This window comes from Malaya genurostris, chromosome 3 (genome assembly GCF_030247185.1).
Source record: "Malaya genurostris strain Urasoe2022 chromosome 3, Malgen_1.1, whole genome shotgun sequence".
In the NCBI taxonomy this organism is placed as follows: Eukaryota; Metazoa; Arthropoda; class Insecta; order Diptera; family Culicidae; genus Malaya; species Malaya genurostris.
Window position 1 is genome coordinate 15,175,768 of NC_080572.1, and position 19,280 is coordinate 15,195,047.

The 19,280-nt window shown below is 36.4% G+C and overlaps 1 protein-coding gene across 5 annotated transcripts in view; it reads right to left on the reverse strand.

Annotated features, from left to right (window-relative positions):
• The window catches only part of LOC131439058 (orexin receptor type 2-like), a 335,326-nt gene that overhangs the window by 47,243 nt on the left and 268,803 nt on the right, over positions 1-19,280 (reverse strand). For all 5 annotated transcript variants that reach the window (XM_058609588.1, XM_058609590.1, XM_058609591.1 and 2 more), the window contains 2 exons: positions 5,486-5,633; positions 298-436 (listed from right to left, as the gene is read on the reverse strand). In XM_058609588.1, coding sequence (XP_058465571.1) covers positions 298-436; positions 5,486-5,633 — 287 coding nt within the window. The remainder of the gene's footprint in view (positions 1-297; positions 437-5,485; positions 5,634-19,280) is intronic.

The window sequence follows — 19,280 nt, forward strand, 5'->3', positions numbered from 1 at the left end:
TCGAGATGAGCTACATTAGAAAAGCGTTCGAGTATGTAATAGATTGTCCTGGTCTAATCATTTGATTATTTTAGCAATTTCAAAATAAAATTCTATAGTAAATCTAAAAGCTAATCGCATGTAATCGTAGAAATTAATGACAATATTGTAATATTCCTGAAGCAAGGAATGAAATGCGTACTCTCGAGGAAGAGAATTTCCTTCGATCTGTCGATTATTGCGGCGTAGAACAATCGCGTATTATTAAATCATCCAGTTGTATATACGTACATGTGAACTTCGAGCTAGAATACTTACAAGTAAAGGAACACAAATTTGATGATGTAGAACGTTTTCTCTTTTTCCTTATCCCAGGTCGCCACACATTGGGTGAACAATTTAATGTCGAAGCGTAGCTTTTTTCTACGAGTTGTCAAAACTAGGAACTCCGGAAGGTCTGCAGACAGAGAAACGAAAGTAACAACAAAGGCGGTTAACGTCACGCTCGAGTATACGATAAAGGAATTTGTTTTTATTTGCTGGCGTAATTTAAAACTAGTGTTTCAAGATAACTAGTCTCATGTTAATGTGATATTGCTTTTGTTTAATGATTCAAGAGCAAAAAAATGTATCCTGTATAAAACAAATACATGAACAAACATGGTTTAGCAACTAAAAGCTCTGCACGGAACAAGTCTACGAGATTTCGTAATATGAAAACTACAAGGTTTGTATTAACGGTGGAGTGAATGTTGACTTCTCTCCGCCCTTGGTGATAGCATCATGAAGGTTTGACAGTGTACATGTAAAGTTATGCAAACGAGTCATTGTTTTTCCAATACGCTAATGAGTAAAAGCAGTAAGGAAACGAATTTGTGATGAACAGCGAATTCGCAACTAGGATTCGTACATGTTAACCTTAAATTGCGCATCGAATACTTATAGTTCATATAATTTCTTTTGTTAGGGCTTGAAGTCGTCATTAAAATAATTTAATTATCATTCATCCAAAAAGAACGGAAATACAAAGCATTCATGATCACGAAAATTTAAAAAGTATTCAAATTAGTCAATCAGCCGAAATCTACGAAAAAAAAGTGATGAATCCCGACGCAACTCTATGATATAGAGGAAACGGACCGAAGGCCGTTTCGTCGAGAGCTGTTTCACTAAAAGTGTCGGATACGGCGGCTTCTTGTTTCCAAACTTGTATTCGCCTAGCTAGCCCGGTCGCTTAGTTGGTTCATCTCTAATATTCAAACTATCAGTAATCGATTGGGTATGGATTTTCACTTCAGAAAAAAACTATATGGTCTTCCGTATATAGCTGCGTCATAGTCAAACTTGAAAACAATCCTGACTAAGAAGAGAACTTCGGGTAAAATGACCCTGATGCCATTTTGAGCAGTTACTGATTGCTGACTTGATTGACATGCGATTTTCGTAGTAGATCAGCTTTTTCTATGGGTAATATTTGTGCTAACTAACGTCCTAACCGCGTTTTATAAAGAACATACGATTTCTCAGACTTTTATTCAACTGCATGTATAGTATACGATTTTTCAAAGATGTCTACACTGATTTTCAAACATTTTGAAACAAACGTAAACTATACAGCTACTCAGGTGAATTTATCTGACTTCGGCTACACCGATTTTTGAATTCCGGCTCTAGTATCGAATCGTTTCTCAAAGCTCAATCGTTTTCTCAAAAAAAGCTAAATCGATTTTCAGAAACAAAAATTCTAATTAAAATAAACTCATAGTCCCATACAAAATTAATTAATTTATCCAATTCTGACTTCCGATTCTGGAATTACAGGATGATGACTATTGCAATTTATTCGTCATATGGTCATACGAATAGGTTTGTGTTAGGTTGGTTCCTGAATACCGGCTCTGGAAGTACCCTAAATTACTGTAAACTTCAAAGTGGAACTTACTTCGACATTTTATGGAATGTTTAATCGATTGACACACTTTTAGATTCAAAGTCGATCTGATTTGCAGTTTCGAAATTACAGAGTAATGAGTGATTAAGGTCTGAGGCCAGTGTGTTTTAGGGTGATTTAGAAGTCTATTTTCACGCTTCGAATCTGACGAATATCAAAAACCCATCTGACAATCTCTTAGAAAATTAGTTTAGATTATTCTATGAAAATTTAAGAATGATCCATTGACTTTAGCGGTCAAGAAAGTCTTCATTCTGAAGGATGAAATGCATGGCTGAAAACGCTGTCTTTCAACTTGTTCATTGAACATTTCACCTTCAAAAGCATTGATCAAAAATCTATCCTGACAATGTATAGATATTTAATTTAGATGCGATTAGTGCATAAAAACATATATGTTGTCACGATAAAAATGAAACGATGTTATTTTTGTGAAGGTAAGTCGATTTCTATGACGGCGTCATTTTTTCTGAGAGAGAAATAAAATCGGCTCAGAAAGGCTGCCAAACAAGCGGTAGCTTTATTGGATTTATGTGATGTAGTCAAACTTATAACCGAAAATATCAAAACTTTCTTGGCCACCCGGTCACATCGAGAGTCATTTTGCACATTTGCGAGGGAGCATGAAGAGAAATGTAATACGCACAGCGAGCCACGTGGTTTTACGCGTCCTACTAGCCTCAGCCCTTAAAATCTCAAATTGCCGCTAAAACGACGGTCATCAAAATAATGTCATGAAAACTGAAACATCAAAGTATATTTATGCAAAAAGCACATGCGGATTGATAAAAAAAGGTATCATCTCACTGCTAGGTGGATTAAGCACGTTTTTTGTTTTGTTTCATTTAAAAGATATCTTTATTCAGGCCTATTTACGTACGCTTTACGTAGCCGATTGAGCCGATTTTTTAAATAATTTATTCTCGTTGTCACCCTATTTTCTAGGGGGAGAGGAGCTTCCATTTCCCTACTGCGAGGATTGAGGGGCACTTTGTTCGTGGCTCGTCTCGTCATCCATTGCCGCATCGGTGGTATTGTTGATTTTCGTCTTCCTTATTTTTCGCAGTCTTGAGTTCGTTGTTAGTTGCTGTAGATGCGCCTTGTTGTACATTGGTTTCAGTTGCAGAGGGTAAGCTGTTAACCTCAGCTGGTGTTCTTTGTTCTACAGGGGATACTGATGGTTTCGTTCATTGTTATTGGTGGCTGTCACCGGTGTACTGGGGTTGCTTGGGATTGGTGTGAAGGAAGCACCGTTGTGGTTTGGTGTAGTTGTCTCCTTGTCCAGTTTATCACATGGCTTACCGTAGTGAACAGCTTTTTTGCAATATTGACATGTGGCCATCTGATTGTCATAGGTAACAAGTGATTTGCACGGGATTCTTGTATACTGACCGAAAGTCACATAAGAAGGTATGCCTCTTCAAGCGCATACGTAACAAACGTACGCCATTTAGAGTACCGGAGAAAAAGTTCTTCCACTTTTCTTTTTCGATAGAGAGATTCTCCCCGTGTTGGGACATAGTTTTGTGAACATAAGGATCGATGACGCTTAAGGGAAGATCATGCACACGCACTTCTTTAGCACTATCTTCCATATATACTGGAATGTTGTACTGACTTGGATGGGATGTGAAAGCGAACTGTTTTGTAATGGAACTTACTAAACACGTTTTGAAATGAGTTTTTTTCCCTATTTAGTTGTTCATTTCACCCTGAGTTTATTAAAATCTGTTCAAACATATGTTCTTTGCCTGCGCAATCTGATGAGACCACCCCGGTGTGCTACCGTCATTGTCTTGAAGCCGACATTATTTGGTTTTGCTGTGTTAAGCAGTGTTCATATCTTTCTTCATGCGGTAGCATCGTAATAAGTGAACTGTTTCGTACGAATTTAATCAAACTATAATAAACAGGTTGTCGTTTCTTATTCGAAAGAAAGCCAAACTAAGGTTGTACAAGGAACACGAAGCAAGAATTACATTTATGTTGAATTCAACGTAACTTTAACTGGTTTTGTGTGTTTATATTGAAAAATTAATGTGAAAATTCTCTGCTTCTCTGAGAAATTTATGATTCTTCAGTATCAGACAGACATTCATTTCATAATTTTAAAAATTTGCACATCAAAATGATATAAACGTAGCTTAACATGTTGTTGACATTAACACCACCACAACAAAAAGCGTCGATTTCAGGAACCAGCATTCATAGTAGGGAGTTGGATGAGACAGTAAACTAAAACTTTAGTTTACGAACTTTTTAGCATAAAGTTTATTGATAAGAAATAATTCAAATTTAATATCCAGAAAATAAGAATTTAGTTTGGATACGTCAACAATATGTGATAGGGAAATGTCTCACAACAGAAGAAGTTGAAAAGTGGATTGAGTAACATGGTAACGAACATATGCACGAATCCGTCATTTTTTTTTACTAAAAGAAACCGTTGTATTATTTTTGGAACAATCCTTTAGCCCTGAAGCGGAGCAAGATCGTTATGTAACACAGCATGTTTCAGTCCCGAGCAGAATCCGCATAACAAGCGTGTTGGCGACTGGGCGTACATGTACAAAAATAAAGCATACACACATACACGCATTGCAGTGAACAACATTCTCCATGCAAAATCGCTAAAGAACAGTTCATGTGCTCTAGCAGCCTTCTTACACATGAACGAAAATGGACAGAAATTGAACTGCAATCACTATAAATATTGATGACTGTTCTCTGTCCTGTAGTTGCTGTTTGTGTGGGTGACAAGTTTCTTTTTACCAATATACTTCCATGGTAAGAAATTTTTTTCAGTTTATTATATATCCTCTCAAGAAATAGTGCACATGTTTCAGGCCCGTGCGCAGAGGGGGAAGGGCGGTTGGGGGTTTTAGGCCCCCATGGAAGATTTTACAACAGTAAGTTCCATGAACAGTTGCACACCCTCCCCCCTTCCCTTCCCCCTCCTCCACCTCCCCCCTTTGAATTATTCCTACGCACGGGCCTGACATGTTTAAAACAGTTTTTTATTGTTTTGCTATAAAATTGCTTCGGATGGCCAGAAGAAATAGGGTAGACTGCAAATTTTTTATGGTCTCTTCGTCATCCAATGAGTTTAACACTTTTTCATTTTATGAGTTCAATTGATTGATTTGAACTGCACTAATTTAATTTTATAGCACCACACAATGAATGAATCGATAATGTTGTGTATCAGTTAGGCAGCTAATTGTTGCCAGGATGAACATTGATACCCTTCAACAAACATGCAAAATTTCCAATCCCACTACAGACTAGTACGGCAAACAGCATCAGCATTGAAAATCCCTTTTCATCTTTCCTCTATGGTCATAAAAGTGACAGCATCGGGTGTTTTATCCAGCAGCAAAGATGCTGTTCCCGAAGTCATTTACCGTTTTTTTAGGTACTGGCTTAACCGCATCAAATTCAGTGCTATCTCGAACTGTGAACTGTTTACTATATTGACAAAGCAAGGAGAGCATTGTATTTTGTACCAATAAGTATGCTGCCAGCATGCACTTTGGTGTCTATTCTTAAACTCACCCGAAAGGAAGCCAATCAGCCAGATAACGGCGATGGACCGCCAGGCACGCTCCGGTCGGGGTTTGTAGCGCAGGGGAAAGCAAATCGCGTACCACCGATCGATGGAGATAAATGTTAATGTGAGCACCGATACCGTCACCGACACCGTCTGGAAAAAGAAACGAAAAAAACAATGGATGAGAAGGTTGTACCCTTTTGCGTGGTTAGTTTGTTGGAATTACAGTTATCTGGAATATTCTTATAATCGATTTGTAAAATGGATGATGGCATTCGTTGAGCTTTTCTATTTTTTTTAGTTGAATGCCTCGAATTACATAATAACATTAAAATAGTATGTTGGCTCTATAATACTGTACCGAATTCAAAAGTTTCACATGTTTTAGCTGTTAATAACGTCAGGCTCATTTATTCAGGATCAAACAAACCTTGACTGTGATAATGACAAATTCTTACTATACATAGCGAGGAGAAATCAAATTACATCGACTGGACTCGGCGTAGAGTCACGCCGATCACACTAGAAAACTGATAAATTTTACTTCGTCCACATTCTCGACGCCCTGAAGTTCTGGCGGGAGTTCTTCCATTAAAAGATCGATTTTGGGAGCTTTCATCACGCCTGCTAATAAGATGTGAGGTGCTGAATCCCATGGTAATTAATAATTTCGAACGACTAGTCGAGCTTCGATCTCAAACAAAATTCATGACAGTATATTTTAACCATATGTCACAGGAAATCAACCCTTCAAGATATATTCCTATCCGTGTCAGCCTCCTAAATGTCCCTGACTCAACTTTATTTTTCGATACATCCATGCAGCGCGAAGTGCGTGGAATCCCGGATCATCTACGTTCGACGGAAATCCCAAAAATATTTTCAAGTAAGTTCAGGCATATTGACTCTGAGAAAATGTTTTACACGGACGGATCGCGAATTGAAGAAGCGACAGGGTTTGGTATGTTCAACAATAATGTTTCGGCCTCATTTAGGCTTCAAGAACCTGCATCTGTTTATATAGCAGAGCTAGCAGCAGTTCATTATAGTTTGAGTGTAATCGTCACATTAATTCCAAACCATTATTTCCTCTTCACAGATAGTCTGAGTGCAATTGAAGCCATTCGCTCAAACATGACTGGCAAGACTGAACCGTTTTTCCTGGGCAAAATAAAACAGTGCCTGAACGACATATTGAACAATAATTATCTAATCACTATAGTCTGGGTCCCGGCTCATTGCTCCATTCCTGGCAATGAAAGAGCCGATATTTTAGCCAAACGTGGTGCTATTGAGGGTGAAATTTATGAGAGACCAATTGCTTTCAACGAATTCTATAGCTCGTCTCGCCAAAGAACACTTGCCAGCTGGCAAGCTTCTTGGGATAAAGATGATCTGGGTCGGTGGATGCACTCAATTATTCCGAAAATATCGACAAAGGCATGGTTCAGGGGACTGGATGTGAGTAGAGATTTCATTCGTGTGATGTCCAGACTCATGTCCAATCACTACACGTTAGATGCACATCTCCTTCGAATTGGGCTCTCCGAGACTAATCATTGTGCTTGTGGCGAAGGTTATCGAGATATTGATCATGTCGTTTGGACATGCGTGGAGTATCGTGATGTCAGATCTCAACTAATAAATTCTTTGCGTACCCAAGGTAGACTATCCAATATCCCAGTTCGAGACATTCTTGCTTGTCGTGACCTTTCATACATGAAACTTATTTATCATTTCATAAAGAAAACTGGAGTTTCAATTTAATAAAGGCCCCCTTCAAGACTTAGTTCTGATCCCAGCTGCGTCCATGAGTTCAACCAATAGCTAAATTAGAATAAAAATAATGTAATGATACAAACAAACTCGAAACAGTTTATGAAATTATTAACAAAATGTCTGAAAATAACAGCTTATTTTATAATTTATAGAAGTTAATCGTTTGGTTCAAATAATATTTCCGAGTAGATTTCATAATTAATGACGAGTTACCTAAGATGATATTTAAGTAATAAGAGAATATGTTTTAATAAATGCAAAACGTTGTGACTATGTTAGAATTAAATTAGGATAAGAATATTATGTAAAAGTGATGCTACGGCGAAGAAAAACTTATGTAAACTGCCTTAAGAAATAAACGTATTTATGAAAAAAAAAAAACATTCTCGACGCCTTGTGTCCATCGTCGTGAAATCGTCATTGCATCGTTAAAATATTCAATTTACCGATGCAATGATTTAACACCTGCTTGATCCTGTGTGCTGCACTTCGCTAAACTGATTGGAATAACCTAAAGTATATAAACTCGTGGTGTAGTGAATTTAAATGTAAACATGAAAAATAATTGATGATATCTGGTTAAGAAAAACAATGAATTCAACCTCATTCAATAGGATAATAAGATATTTATTTGAGTCCAAGTTCGACCGGTTCAGTCACGGTTAGTTTAGTTATAAACTAATAAGATCTGCATGCTAGAAGAATCCACTGACTAGTTTTAAGGAATTTGTTCCATTTTCATTATCTATCAACAATAAATTTAATGAAAAAAATATTCCATTCTGAATATTGATTATACACGGAAAGATCGAGATCAGCATTTTTGTGGAAAAATTAGTTAATTTTCTGATTTTAGTTAGTTATTTTTTGAGACAACTAAAAAAATCTTAAATTTGCTAATTTAGAATTTTTAATTCTCATTCCCTTAATAATAATAAAATATTTTTTGAAATGGCTATGATTTTAGTTGATTTCACCAATTAAACGTGCTGTCATTTCTTAGCTAAGGCACACCTCATTTCCATTCAACTAATTTTTTAGTTGAATTAGAGAAATAATACGTTGTCTTCAACCAACATAAATGGTTGAATTGGCTTCTGCATTTCCAGCCGACACTGTCACTGAAAAAACTTTAACACCGTAATTGCTACTAGCCACTAGATGGCACACTACTACTGAAAAAAAAATTCAGTCGCGATTGTCTTTTCTATATTGGCAGGTATAAATACGATGTTGTATTGGAGAAAAAGACATAAACGAAACATAAACTTCGTTTTGAAAATTTTTCTTTTAAATCGCTGTTTTTTTCATTCGACTTCGCGAAATCTACCCTCTCACTGAAAAGTTTGAGCACTCGGAAAACAAAAACCGAATACAAGTAGTACACCGGACGGCGTAGCCCGGAAGGTTGGAAGATAAAAAAATCATCATTCAACATATACAATTAAAAGTGCAACATTCGAAACTCACTTCACTGTTCCGCCTAAAAACGTTATTACGCACAATTGCTTCAAATGCGCACAAATTCTGAATAAATACACTTTCTACTAAGAGTTTACGTCATTTTTACATATCGGTTTAGAAATTTATAAATGGATATATCGTAACGCATGCGAAAAACATCAAAACAATTCGGAAGCAGTTTCAACAAGACTGTCCTTTTTAGCTTTTTAATGGATTGTTTTGCTTTGACACTTCTCATGAGATTTTTGCTAATAAACTTGTTAACAAAACCATTTTTTTTTGTATTCTTTGTGCTGTTCATCAGCAATGATGGTGATAGATGAATAGAAACAAATTTTCTGATTTTAATAACAAAATTAGTTGTCAATGAGAATTTCGTGTAGGATTGAAATATTGCTGGTTTGTGTCCAGGATATTCGCCAACTAAACACATTCTCTAAAAACAAGAGTGTTTTTCAGCAAAGTAAATTCTCAATTTTAACTAATTTCATAGTTATATTGGAAATTTTGTTGTTAAAATCAACTATTTCAAAAACAGTAATACGAATTAGGCGCAGAGCTGATTTCGGTCGTTCCGTGCAGAGACAAAATCTTTGTTTTAACTCCAGTTGTTTGGCTTACCTCTCATGATATAATAGTATAATTGATATGAGAAAGGCATCATTACACCACTAGGTGGATTAAAACAGGTTTTTTTTTTTTCAATTTTGGTCATAGCATGTATGTAAATACTATTTGCAGTTTTCATTTATATCACCGGTACGATACTACTGTACTTACCGGCTGTAAAATCTTTATATACATCGCGATGCATGCAACCCCGATGCATGTTTACTTTCAAATAAACTTAAATCTATTGAAATTGTTTCATTCATTAGAACGCACACCCCGTAAAGTGACTATGATTTGTTTCAAACTCAGCACTCGTTCGCAAAGGTGGTGTTGTGTTTCCTTCTTCCGTACCAGCGCATACCACGTACTGGTGCGCTTTATAAGGCGGTTGAAATTTTTACTCTAATCATCCTGTAATTCCGGAACCGGAAGTCGAATCAAGGTGAAATTCAGGAATTTTCTATGGAATAATAGGACCTATTATCTGAGTCTAATTTTGTGAAAATCGGTTTCGCCTCCAAGAAAAGTTGATGTACATATTTTTTTTGCCGATTTTACCCCATAATTCAAGAACCTGAAGTCGGATCTGAACAATATTCAGCCATTGGTACGGGACCAAAAGACCTTTCATTTGAATCTAAGTTTGTCTAAGTTGAAGACCCAGCTTTGTCAGACACGTTAAAACGAATGAAATAATGTAGACTTAAAGGTTGTTCGCCTTTCTCATATAGAAGAGTTATGCAATCACTTGAAAAATCGACTTGTCATATACCATTCGACTCAGTTCGTCGAGTTGAGCCATGTGTGTGTATGTTTGGGTGTATGTTTCAAATGTTGTAACTCATTTTTCTAAGCGATGGTTGTACCGATTTCTACAAAATGAAAAGGATTTATGGTTCTATTGGTTACTATTGGGTTTCATTCGGAGTCGAAAACGAAACATAAAAAAGCAGTTTCAAAGCTACAACGATTTGAAGAAGTTTTCTTCCAAGAATATATCGGTCCTTTTTCAAAATCAGTCTCGAATCGGTTTTTTCATCTTTGACAAATATATGGTTTGCCTACTAAAGACAAGTGAAAAGTTTCTGCCAAATCGGATACTGATTTATTAATACTGATTTAGCTAGCTTTTCTGTTGTTAATTTCTGATGTTGCTCAAATGTGATTTACATTTCGCGACCCAGTAACCGAAAACTGTTTAAGGTTATGAGATCCCAGTCCCTTTTCTCGAACCGAGTTTGATTATACCGGTATCGGAAGTATCTGCTATAGTTGGACTCACTTCGTTTTCGCAGATATGGACTAACCGATCTGAGTACTGATCACTCTGTAAGTCATACTAGTTTATGGACAATCCTTTTTGTTTTTTAAGAGCCAAAGAAAATTATTTTGTAGAATCACATTTATATATGAGAATATGTGAGATATGAGAAAGGCATCATTTACCGAAAAACATACAGTACATACTTTACAGTTCTCGGTGTTATTATATTTACGAACGGTTCGAAAATGTTACTGAGCTTCGGTAATAAACGAAGTAAAAAGTTAGTATAATTATGATAGGAAGATGTTTAGTGCAATCTACCGATTGTTTAGCAAATACAATTTTTGCTGAACTGATTACTGAATGTTCAACTGTTTGGAAGTCAGTACAATTTTACCGACTTCCGAAAATATGATTTGGTGTGTAATATTCGATATTGAAGATATTGAAGCTCAATAACCACCCAAGACTACGCAATCGATTTAAAATCATGCAGGACAACTGCATGGCTACTATATTACTGATTCCTGGTATACTTCTTAATGAGGCCTTTGACTTTATAACTTTATTCAAAAAAAGTTTGTGTTTAAAAGTAATTGAATAACAACGCCTAAACAAATGAAATACGGTGCTTTATGGGATTTCTAAACATAAGTATCACTACACTCGACTTGCTGTATAAGTTATCAGATCGTAATATGCCATTTGGAAACAAAAGATACTATGTTTACCAGCAAAATATTTTAAATGCTCGAATATTCGGTACATGAGTTCAATCATTCGAGCAAACCGAATCTTTACATACCAAGCCAACGGAGGCACTCGGTGACTGATTGGGGGCCATGTTTCATTCCGCATTAGACGTATTTCGCTCGTCAGATAAGGGTGCCTGTCAACCGGAGATAAACAGCGTCGCTCTGGCAGAACCAGACGGGTCTTCAGTGCAGAGAGTCATACCGACCAAAATCTCGTTTGTTTTGCTCTCATCAACCTTGTCATGTGATATAATTTTTTTGCGTATTTTTTTTCATTCGAGGAAGTAACACATTTTCCACATAAGCACATATTGCTCTTGTTCGTATGGAAAGCCACTTTGTCGAAAATTGGTTACAGTGTATCACTGTTAAAGGGAACAGCAAGCTGTGTATGCCGAAGATTTTAGCTCATCACGCCTAGGTTCCAATTACCCATTCCCTATTAGAATTTAACGCAATTCTTATAACGATACTACGGTGCCCGTTTGTTGAGGGATACTGGGAATTCTGGCGTATGTGATCCGGAATAATTTTTCTATTCTTTATTTTTGGTTTGATTCTTTCCCTTTCTCCTTGTAAGTCTATGGGTTGTATTAGGCTCAACATATTTTTTTTAAATTGGAAGTTCACTAATTTTGTAGAATGAAGTATAGTGATTTGGCAAGAGACATTTCGAATAGCTACACAGAGAATATTTCGCCCATTAGTGATTTATGACAATTTCTGATTCTTTTTTCTCAATGAATGATGAATCATCGATCTTACGATACTATAATCTTTTAACAAATTGAATTTTGATTCGACTTCCGGAATAACACGGTGATAAGTATCAGCAGTGTCAATTTCAAGAGTGTTTTTGCCTTTCTCATATAAAAAAGCTATGTAATCACTGTGAAACCCGATTTTTTTAACGGAGGCCCAGAGGCCTGATTGTCATATACCATTCGACTCAGTTCAGCGAGATCACAGATTGTCTCTCTGTGTGTATTTATGTATGTCTGTGTGTATGTGACAAATAATGTCACTCAATTTTCTCATAGATAGCTGAACCGATTTTCACAAACTCAGATTCAAATGAAAGGTCTTATAGCCCCATAGACTGCTAATGGATTTTATTCCGATCCGCATTGAAATTTTTCTGAACTTACTGATAAATTGATCTATTTGGCAGATCGTGTTAATTGGTGGATATATAAACCTAGTCCCCGGTTTTTGCTTCCGAAAGCACCGATAATAGTGAAGAGAAGCTCCAAAAACGGAATTCACATCGATTTCTCAGCAACGGTTAAACCGATTTTCATGACAATGCAAAACCTGTATGCATCGGTATGTGCTAAAAACGGAAGAAGAAAACACCATTGCCCAGCACACAGCGTGCTTTGCATATAACAAAACATCATTTCAGTTCGGTTTTACATCTTATCCAAGTCAGTCGATAAAACAAAACCGCTTACGTTCGGAACAGCAGAAACCAAATACAGTATTGTGTAGTGAACAATAGAACGACCTCGAAATGAGTGAACCAAACGAACAAAAGCTACCACCGACACGAAAGAATACAATTATTGTTGACTTCAGGCAGTGCAAAATTCGACCTTCGATACGAGAACTTGAAGGTTTGCTTAAGGAAATCCATCTTGACATTAAACGTGTGCATTTACTTCAATGCAATAAGACGAATAATGGCTAGGCTAGAAGAAGAGAAACTTAAATATTGAAATCCGTATCGCAAGTATGTACAAAGTAGAGATGGTCGAGTATAGAAATTCTTATACCCGAACCCGACCCGTACCCGATTAAAAATTTAAAAAATTACTCGTACCCGATAAAAAATAAAAAAAATTACCCGTACCCGATTAAAAATTACCTGTACCCGTACCCGAGCCGAATGAGTAGTAAAATTTTTTCCTAAATTCAGGATTTAAAAAATAAAGTGTTTTAGATAGCGAGCCGTATCAGGCTCTAGTTAAGTAAAATACATTAAAATGCTTGTTTACATTTAAACATATAAATACACTTTGAAGCATGAATAGATTTCCAATGTTTGTGGTACTTTATACTCATTTACAAATGTCAACAAAAGGGAGTAATATCTACTCAAATTTTTCGAGAAGCATATTTTCCCAAAATGTCGTAATACCCGTTGTATTCAATTTTGGGTAGGTATGGTATTTACGAAATAGTGCAACTTTTGATCCAATTCTTCAGAACCACAAGTAAGCGTGCTCATTATCTTGACACACAAATAAAAATTCACATTCGAATCACTTGAAAGATCACGTGAAATGGTTCCAAATGTCAAAGTGAATTTTAGTGACGAAAATGAATGTTATGCGAACATCCCCTAAAATGAATAGAGTACCAACATCAAACAATGTACGTGTATTCCCGATGTGAAAAATTCAATTTAGAAAATGGTGAACAGTGAGTCCTTCAAGTGTAAGTAGTTTGAACATTCGTGAGAATTTTTGTTGGTTACAATTTTTTACTACGAAGCAAAATGAATTATGATTTTGATTTAAATTAATCTGTCAACTATGCCCGTTTTGTAAGCCTCACAAACCCACACCCACGATGTTAACGGTAGCTGGTGGTTTTTACAGCCATTGAACTTCTGTGCCACTTCCGGTAGAACCCTCAACGAGTGAACACGGTGAAAATTTGAGTATTTCGCGAGAAAAGATTTTCATCCGTACTTTTGCGACTCCACGTTGTCACGCATCGCGATTTTCATCTGTAGTCCAGTGAAACGAAACGAAAATTAACTGGTAATATAGCCCAGCTTGCTGTACCATCAATCGGTGTCATTTCAAGTGAGGTGACACCACCCAGGGATGAAGAATAAGAAGAACTTCAATGCAGATTTTCTGAAATAAATGTTCATGTTTTTATGGTTAGAATCCTAATAATTTATATGAAAATTTGAGAAAATCTCCAACCAATATTTAAAATAACAGTTTTCTGGTATCTGAATGTGATATGAGTACTACACTACATTTTATATATGAATCAAATAATTTTAATAATGCTATAGTCAATCACGTAATGTTCTGTTTGACTTTACTTTTGTGATCGATTTGTGTAACCAGACAACATTTTGCAATTCATAGGCTTAGTTCCGCTATATAGTTTTTTAGACATCAGAATTTACTTAGTGTTCAAACTGTATATTTTAGATACACAATTACCATTAAAGATCTATGAGTCCTTAATACTAGTGCAAAGCTGATATGAAACCACAAATGGGAAATAATAGCCATAAAAGCTGTAATATTGCGGAGATTGATTGTTTTATTACGACGTCAACATTTCATAAGGTCACATAAACCAATGAAAGTTTCTCTTTGTTTACTTTCTCTTTTGTTAATATCTCCTTAATTTTCACGTGTACTTACAAAATATTCGTATAGAATGAAAGATAATATTCCCATATTTCTAACAGTATCAAATATGTAACGAACATTTGTGTAATAACGCAGATATAGTCGAAAGAGCAGGTAAACAAAGAGAATCTGTCAATTGTTTGTATGCCCTTTTGAAATGTTGATGTCGATACTGTATTCGTTATATTATTATACAATACTAAATCAAAAGCGAGAGCAAATAAACGAACAATAATAACTAGTGGGTCTGTGCGAACTTTAGCTACGTGAATGTTGGTTTATGGGGTAGTACGGAAGAATGTGGGAGAACGAAGTTTTAAATATTGAAGAATGGTGATTAGATCTGTCTCAGGTTGGCCGACTTGTTTTGGTCCGGCCTCCCTGCGATGACATGGCGGGAACGGATTCCTGTAGTCGGATAAAGTGTTTGTTGAATTAGGGCCTCGGGAAATATCTCCGGTGAACCCATCGGCGGATGGCCTACGGCCGATCCCCGTAGAATGGATCTCGTTCGATTGTCTTTTCACTCTCTGCCGAAGTTTGGCTGGTTGACTGATGCGTTGGACCGCGGAAAAACATCCCCGGGGTTTGAAGAAATGTGTACATGTACATGAGAAAAACACAAAGAATGGTGGTATAAGTGGCGATTTCAACAAGCTTATGCAGTTTTGCACACGCTATTGTTGGATTTTTGAACAAGTTTAAAGATCAAATGTCTGTGACTTTTGGTTGCGGAGATAAAATGAGTTGTTATTTACCGCTCAATTTCCTCAGAGATGGCTGAATTGATTTCAACAAGCTACCCAAGTAGCAAACATTGTACTTGTGTTGTATTTATTAACTCTTCTCGCAACGATTGTGAAATTGGAAAAGCGCATTTGAAGATTAAATGGCTGTCACTTTCGTTTCCGAAGATATTATGGTATAAGTGCCGTAACCGACAAAATCGTCAATCGTCAATATTCTCAGATTCTCAGATGACTGAACCGATTTCAACAAGGTTAGACTGGAAAGCTACTATTGGGCCATTGATCAAGTTTAAAATAAATAATGGCTGTGACGTCTGGTCCCGGAGATATGAAGGTGACGTAACCGACAAAACGTGTTTTTTTACCGCGCAATTTTCTCAAAGATGGTTGAGCCGATTTCAACAAACTTAGGTTCATTTGGATGCTACTATTGAATTGAGAATCGAGTTCGAAGATCAAATGGGTGGAGCTTCCGATTCTGTAGGTATAAAGGTGAAAGTGGCGTAAGCGACAAAACGCGTTGTTTTTATCGCTCAATTTTATCTGTGTTGGCTTAGCCGATTTTAACACGTTTTGGCTCATTTGAAAACTAATATTGAATTATGAACCAAGTTCGAAGATAAAATAGCTGTCACTTCTGGTTCTGAACATAGAATGGTATAAGTGACGTAAACTAATAACCGCACATTTCTCATCGATTAAATTTTCTCGAAGATGACTCAACCAATTTATATAAACGAGAGATGCAATGTTGATAACTGACAAATCCCAGTGTTTCTTAATGCAACAAAATTTTTCAGAGATAAAAAATATCGATTTCGAAAGACCTAGGGTGAAGCCAGAGAGGAAGCGACAAGCGACGCGAAGCGATGCAATGCGAACTTTGGCAGATCGCACGGAGTCGCGCGGCAGAGTTCAGCAGGAAAACGACAAGTATGTCAGAGTGAACTCGATACGTAGCGAAGCGACTACTGACCGATCGCATCGCACTAACTTTGACATACATGTCATATTACTGCTGAGCTTGAATGGACGGAGCTCTGCCGCGCGACTCCGTGCGATCTATCAAGTTTCGCATCGCTTCGCTTCCCGTCGCGTGTCACTTTCTCTCTGACTTCACCCTTAGACTCGTTATTTACTATTAGGTTATTTGATAAGCTCACTAACTAACTCATAATCTAACGAATGGCATTATCACACCATTGGGTGGATTTAAAATGGTTTTAACAATTTTTTGCAAATAATTACAGTAGAAGAAAGACAGATCCTATGAAAAAATTTTGTGCCAGTGATATTCACAAAATTAATCGAGTCACCCGTCGAATTACCACAAAAGGTTAAAGCCAAGTGTAAATAAACGATATTAATAATAATTATACTAATCAAATCCTTCTTAAATTAAATTACGAAAAACACCATACTATATTTCAATGAAATTTTGTCTCAACATAGATGATGTTTTCTGTCCACCTTCCATATGTAGCAAGCTGGACATTTTAAGGAAAAAAAGCTCTAAAAGTTTTAGATTGATTTACAATCACTGTCACTGTTTTTCATTGTAGGACTTTATAAGGACCTTTTTCAATATTTTTATTATTGTTGAGTTTGTTATTTTTCTACAATAACTATTTAAAAAAAATGGTTTCAAAAGTTTAGCCCTTTTCAAAAGTTTAGATCAATTTTGAAAAAAGAAACAAAGTATGCGAAGTACTCGAGTTAGCAGCTGAATGCATAGAGCGCTGGTCTTACAAGCATAGTCGTATGTTCGAATCCCGACTTGGATTGGTCCTTAGTGTCAATAAGATCGTAGTACTAGCCATGAAATGATTCTGTACGCTAAGAATCGGTTGCGACGTCTGTTCTAATAGACAGGCCAAATTCCACGAGTGGAATGTAATACCAGGACTTTGCTTTAAGTATGCAAAGTGGTTTTTTTGTGACAAAGTTTATATGTTCAAAAAGATTCATTCAAAACTGAGAGAGTGCTACCAACATTTGTTCGAGTTGGCACGAAATTCGTCGACTCACATTGTTGTCAGTTGTTACATAGCATATACAAAAATTAGACAAATCGGTTTAGTGGTTGAAAAGTTCCAAAAAATAGATGAATTTTTTTTGACCACCCTAACATGGAAATAGTGATCATGACAATAAAATTAAAAATACAGGTATTTTTCGATGGAGAACCATTGTATCGAATATTACAAATTTATGAGAGATCGTATACTATTTTTCCCATGGGATTGCTGCAAATCAACGACCAATTTGATGCGGTACTTTAACACTTTATTTTTTCGGTTCAATTCTATGTCGCTTTCTGTAATCATTTTTGTACTATTAGTAATTTTCAAGTTACAACGATTTGAAAAGCTTTGAAAAAAGTGCTTGCAGGAATACTTCCGCTCTTTTGAAAATCTAGGTTCAAATTAGTCTTTCCATCCGTGCAAAATAAATGGTTCGCCATACTGAAGACGTTTGCAAAGTTTCATCTAATTCGAAGCACGTCCATCTAGAATATGCTGCCACATCCGGTTAATATGGTGGGTGCAACAGAAATTCAAAGCCCAATTTATGCCATTAATTGATTTTTTTTTTCCATAAATACGTTTATTTCTTAAGGCAGTTTACATAAGTTTTTCTTCGCCGTAGCATCACTTTTACATAATATTCTTATCCTAATTTAATTCTAACATAGTCACAACGTTTTGAATTTATTAAAACATATTCTCTTATAGCTTAAATATCATCTTAAGTAACTCGTCATTAATTATGAAATCTACTCGGAAATATTATTTGAACCAAACGATTACCTTCTATAAATTATAAAATAAGCTGATTTTTTTGACATTTTGTTGATAATTTCATAAACTGTTTCGAGTTTGTTGGTATCATTACATAATTTTTATTCTAATTTAGCTATTGGTTGAACTCATGGACGCAGCTGGGATCAGAGCTAAGTCTTAAAAGGGGCCTTTATTAAATTGAAACTCCAATTTTCTTTATGAAATGATAAATAAGTTTCATGTATGAAAGGTCACGACAAGCAAGAATGTCTCGAACTGGGATATTGGATAGTCTACCTTGGGTACGCAAAGAATTTATTAGTTGAGATCTGACATCACGATACTCCACGCATGTCCAAACGACATGATCAATATCCCGATAACCTTCTCCGCAAGCACAATGATTAGTCTCGGAGAGTCCAATTCGAAGGAGATGTGCATCTAACGTGTAGTGATTGGACATGAGTCTGGACATCACACGAATGAAATCCCTACTCACATCCAGTCCCCTGAACCATGACTTTGTCGATATATTCGGAATAATTGAGTGCATCCACCGACCCAGATCATCTCTATCCCAAGAAGCTTGCCAGCTTGCAAGTGTTCTTTGGCGAGACGAGCTATAGAATTCGTTGAAAGCAATCGGTCGCTCATAAATTTCACCCTCAATAGCACCACCTTTGGCTAAAATATCGGCTCTTTCATTGCCAGGAATGGAGCAATGAGCCGGGACCCAGACTATAGTGATTAGATAATTATTGTTCAATATGTCGTTCAGGCACTGTTTTATTTTGCCCAGGAAAAACGGTTCAGTCTTGCCAGTCATGTTTGAGCGAATGGCTTCAATTGCACTCAGACTATCTGTGAAGAGGAAATAATGGTTTGGAGATAATGTGACGATTACACTCAAACTATAATGAACTGCTGCTAGCTCTGCTATATAAACAGATGCAGGTTCTTGAAGCCTAAATGAGGCCGAAACATTATTGTTGAACATACCAAACCCTGTCG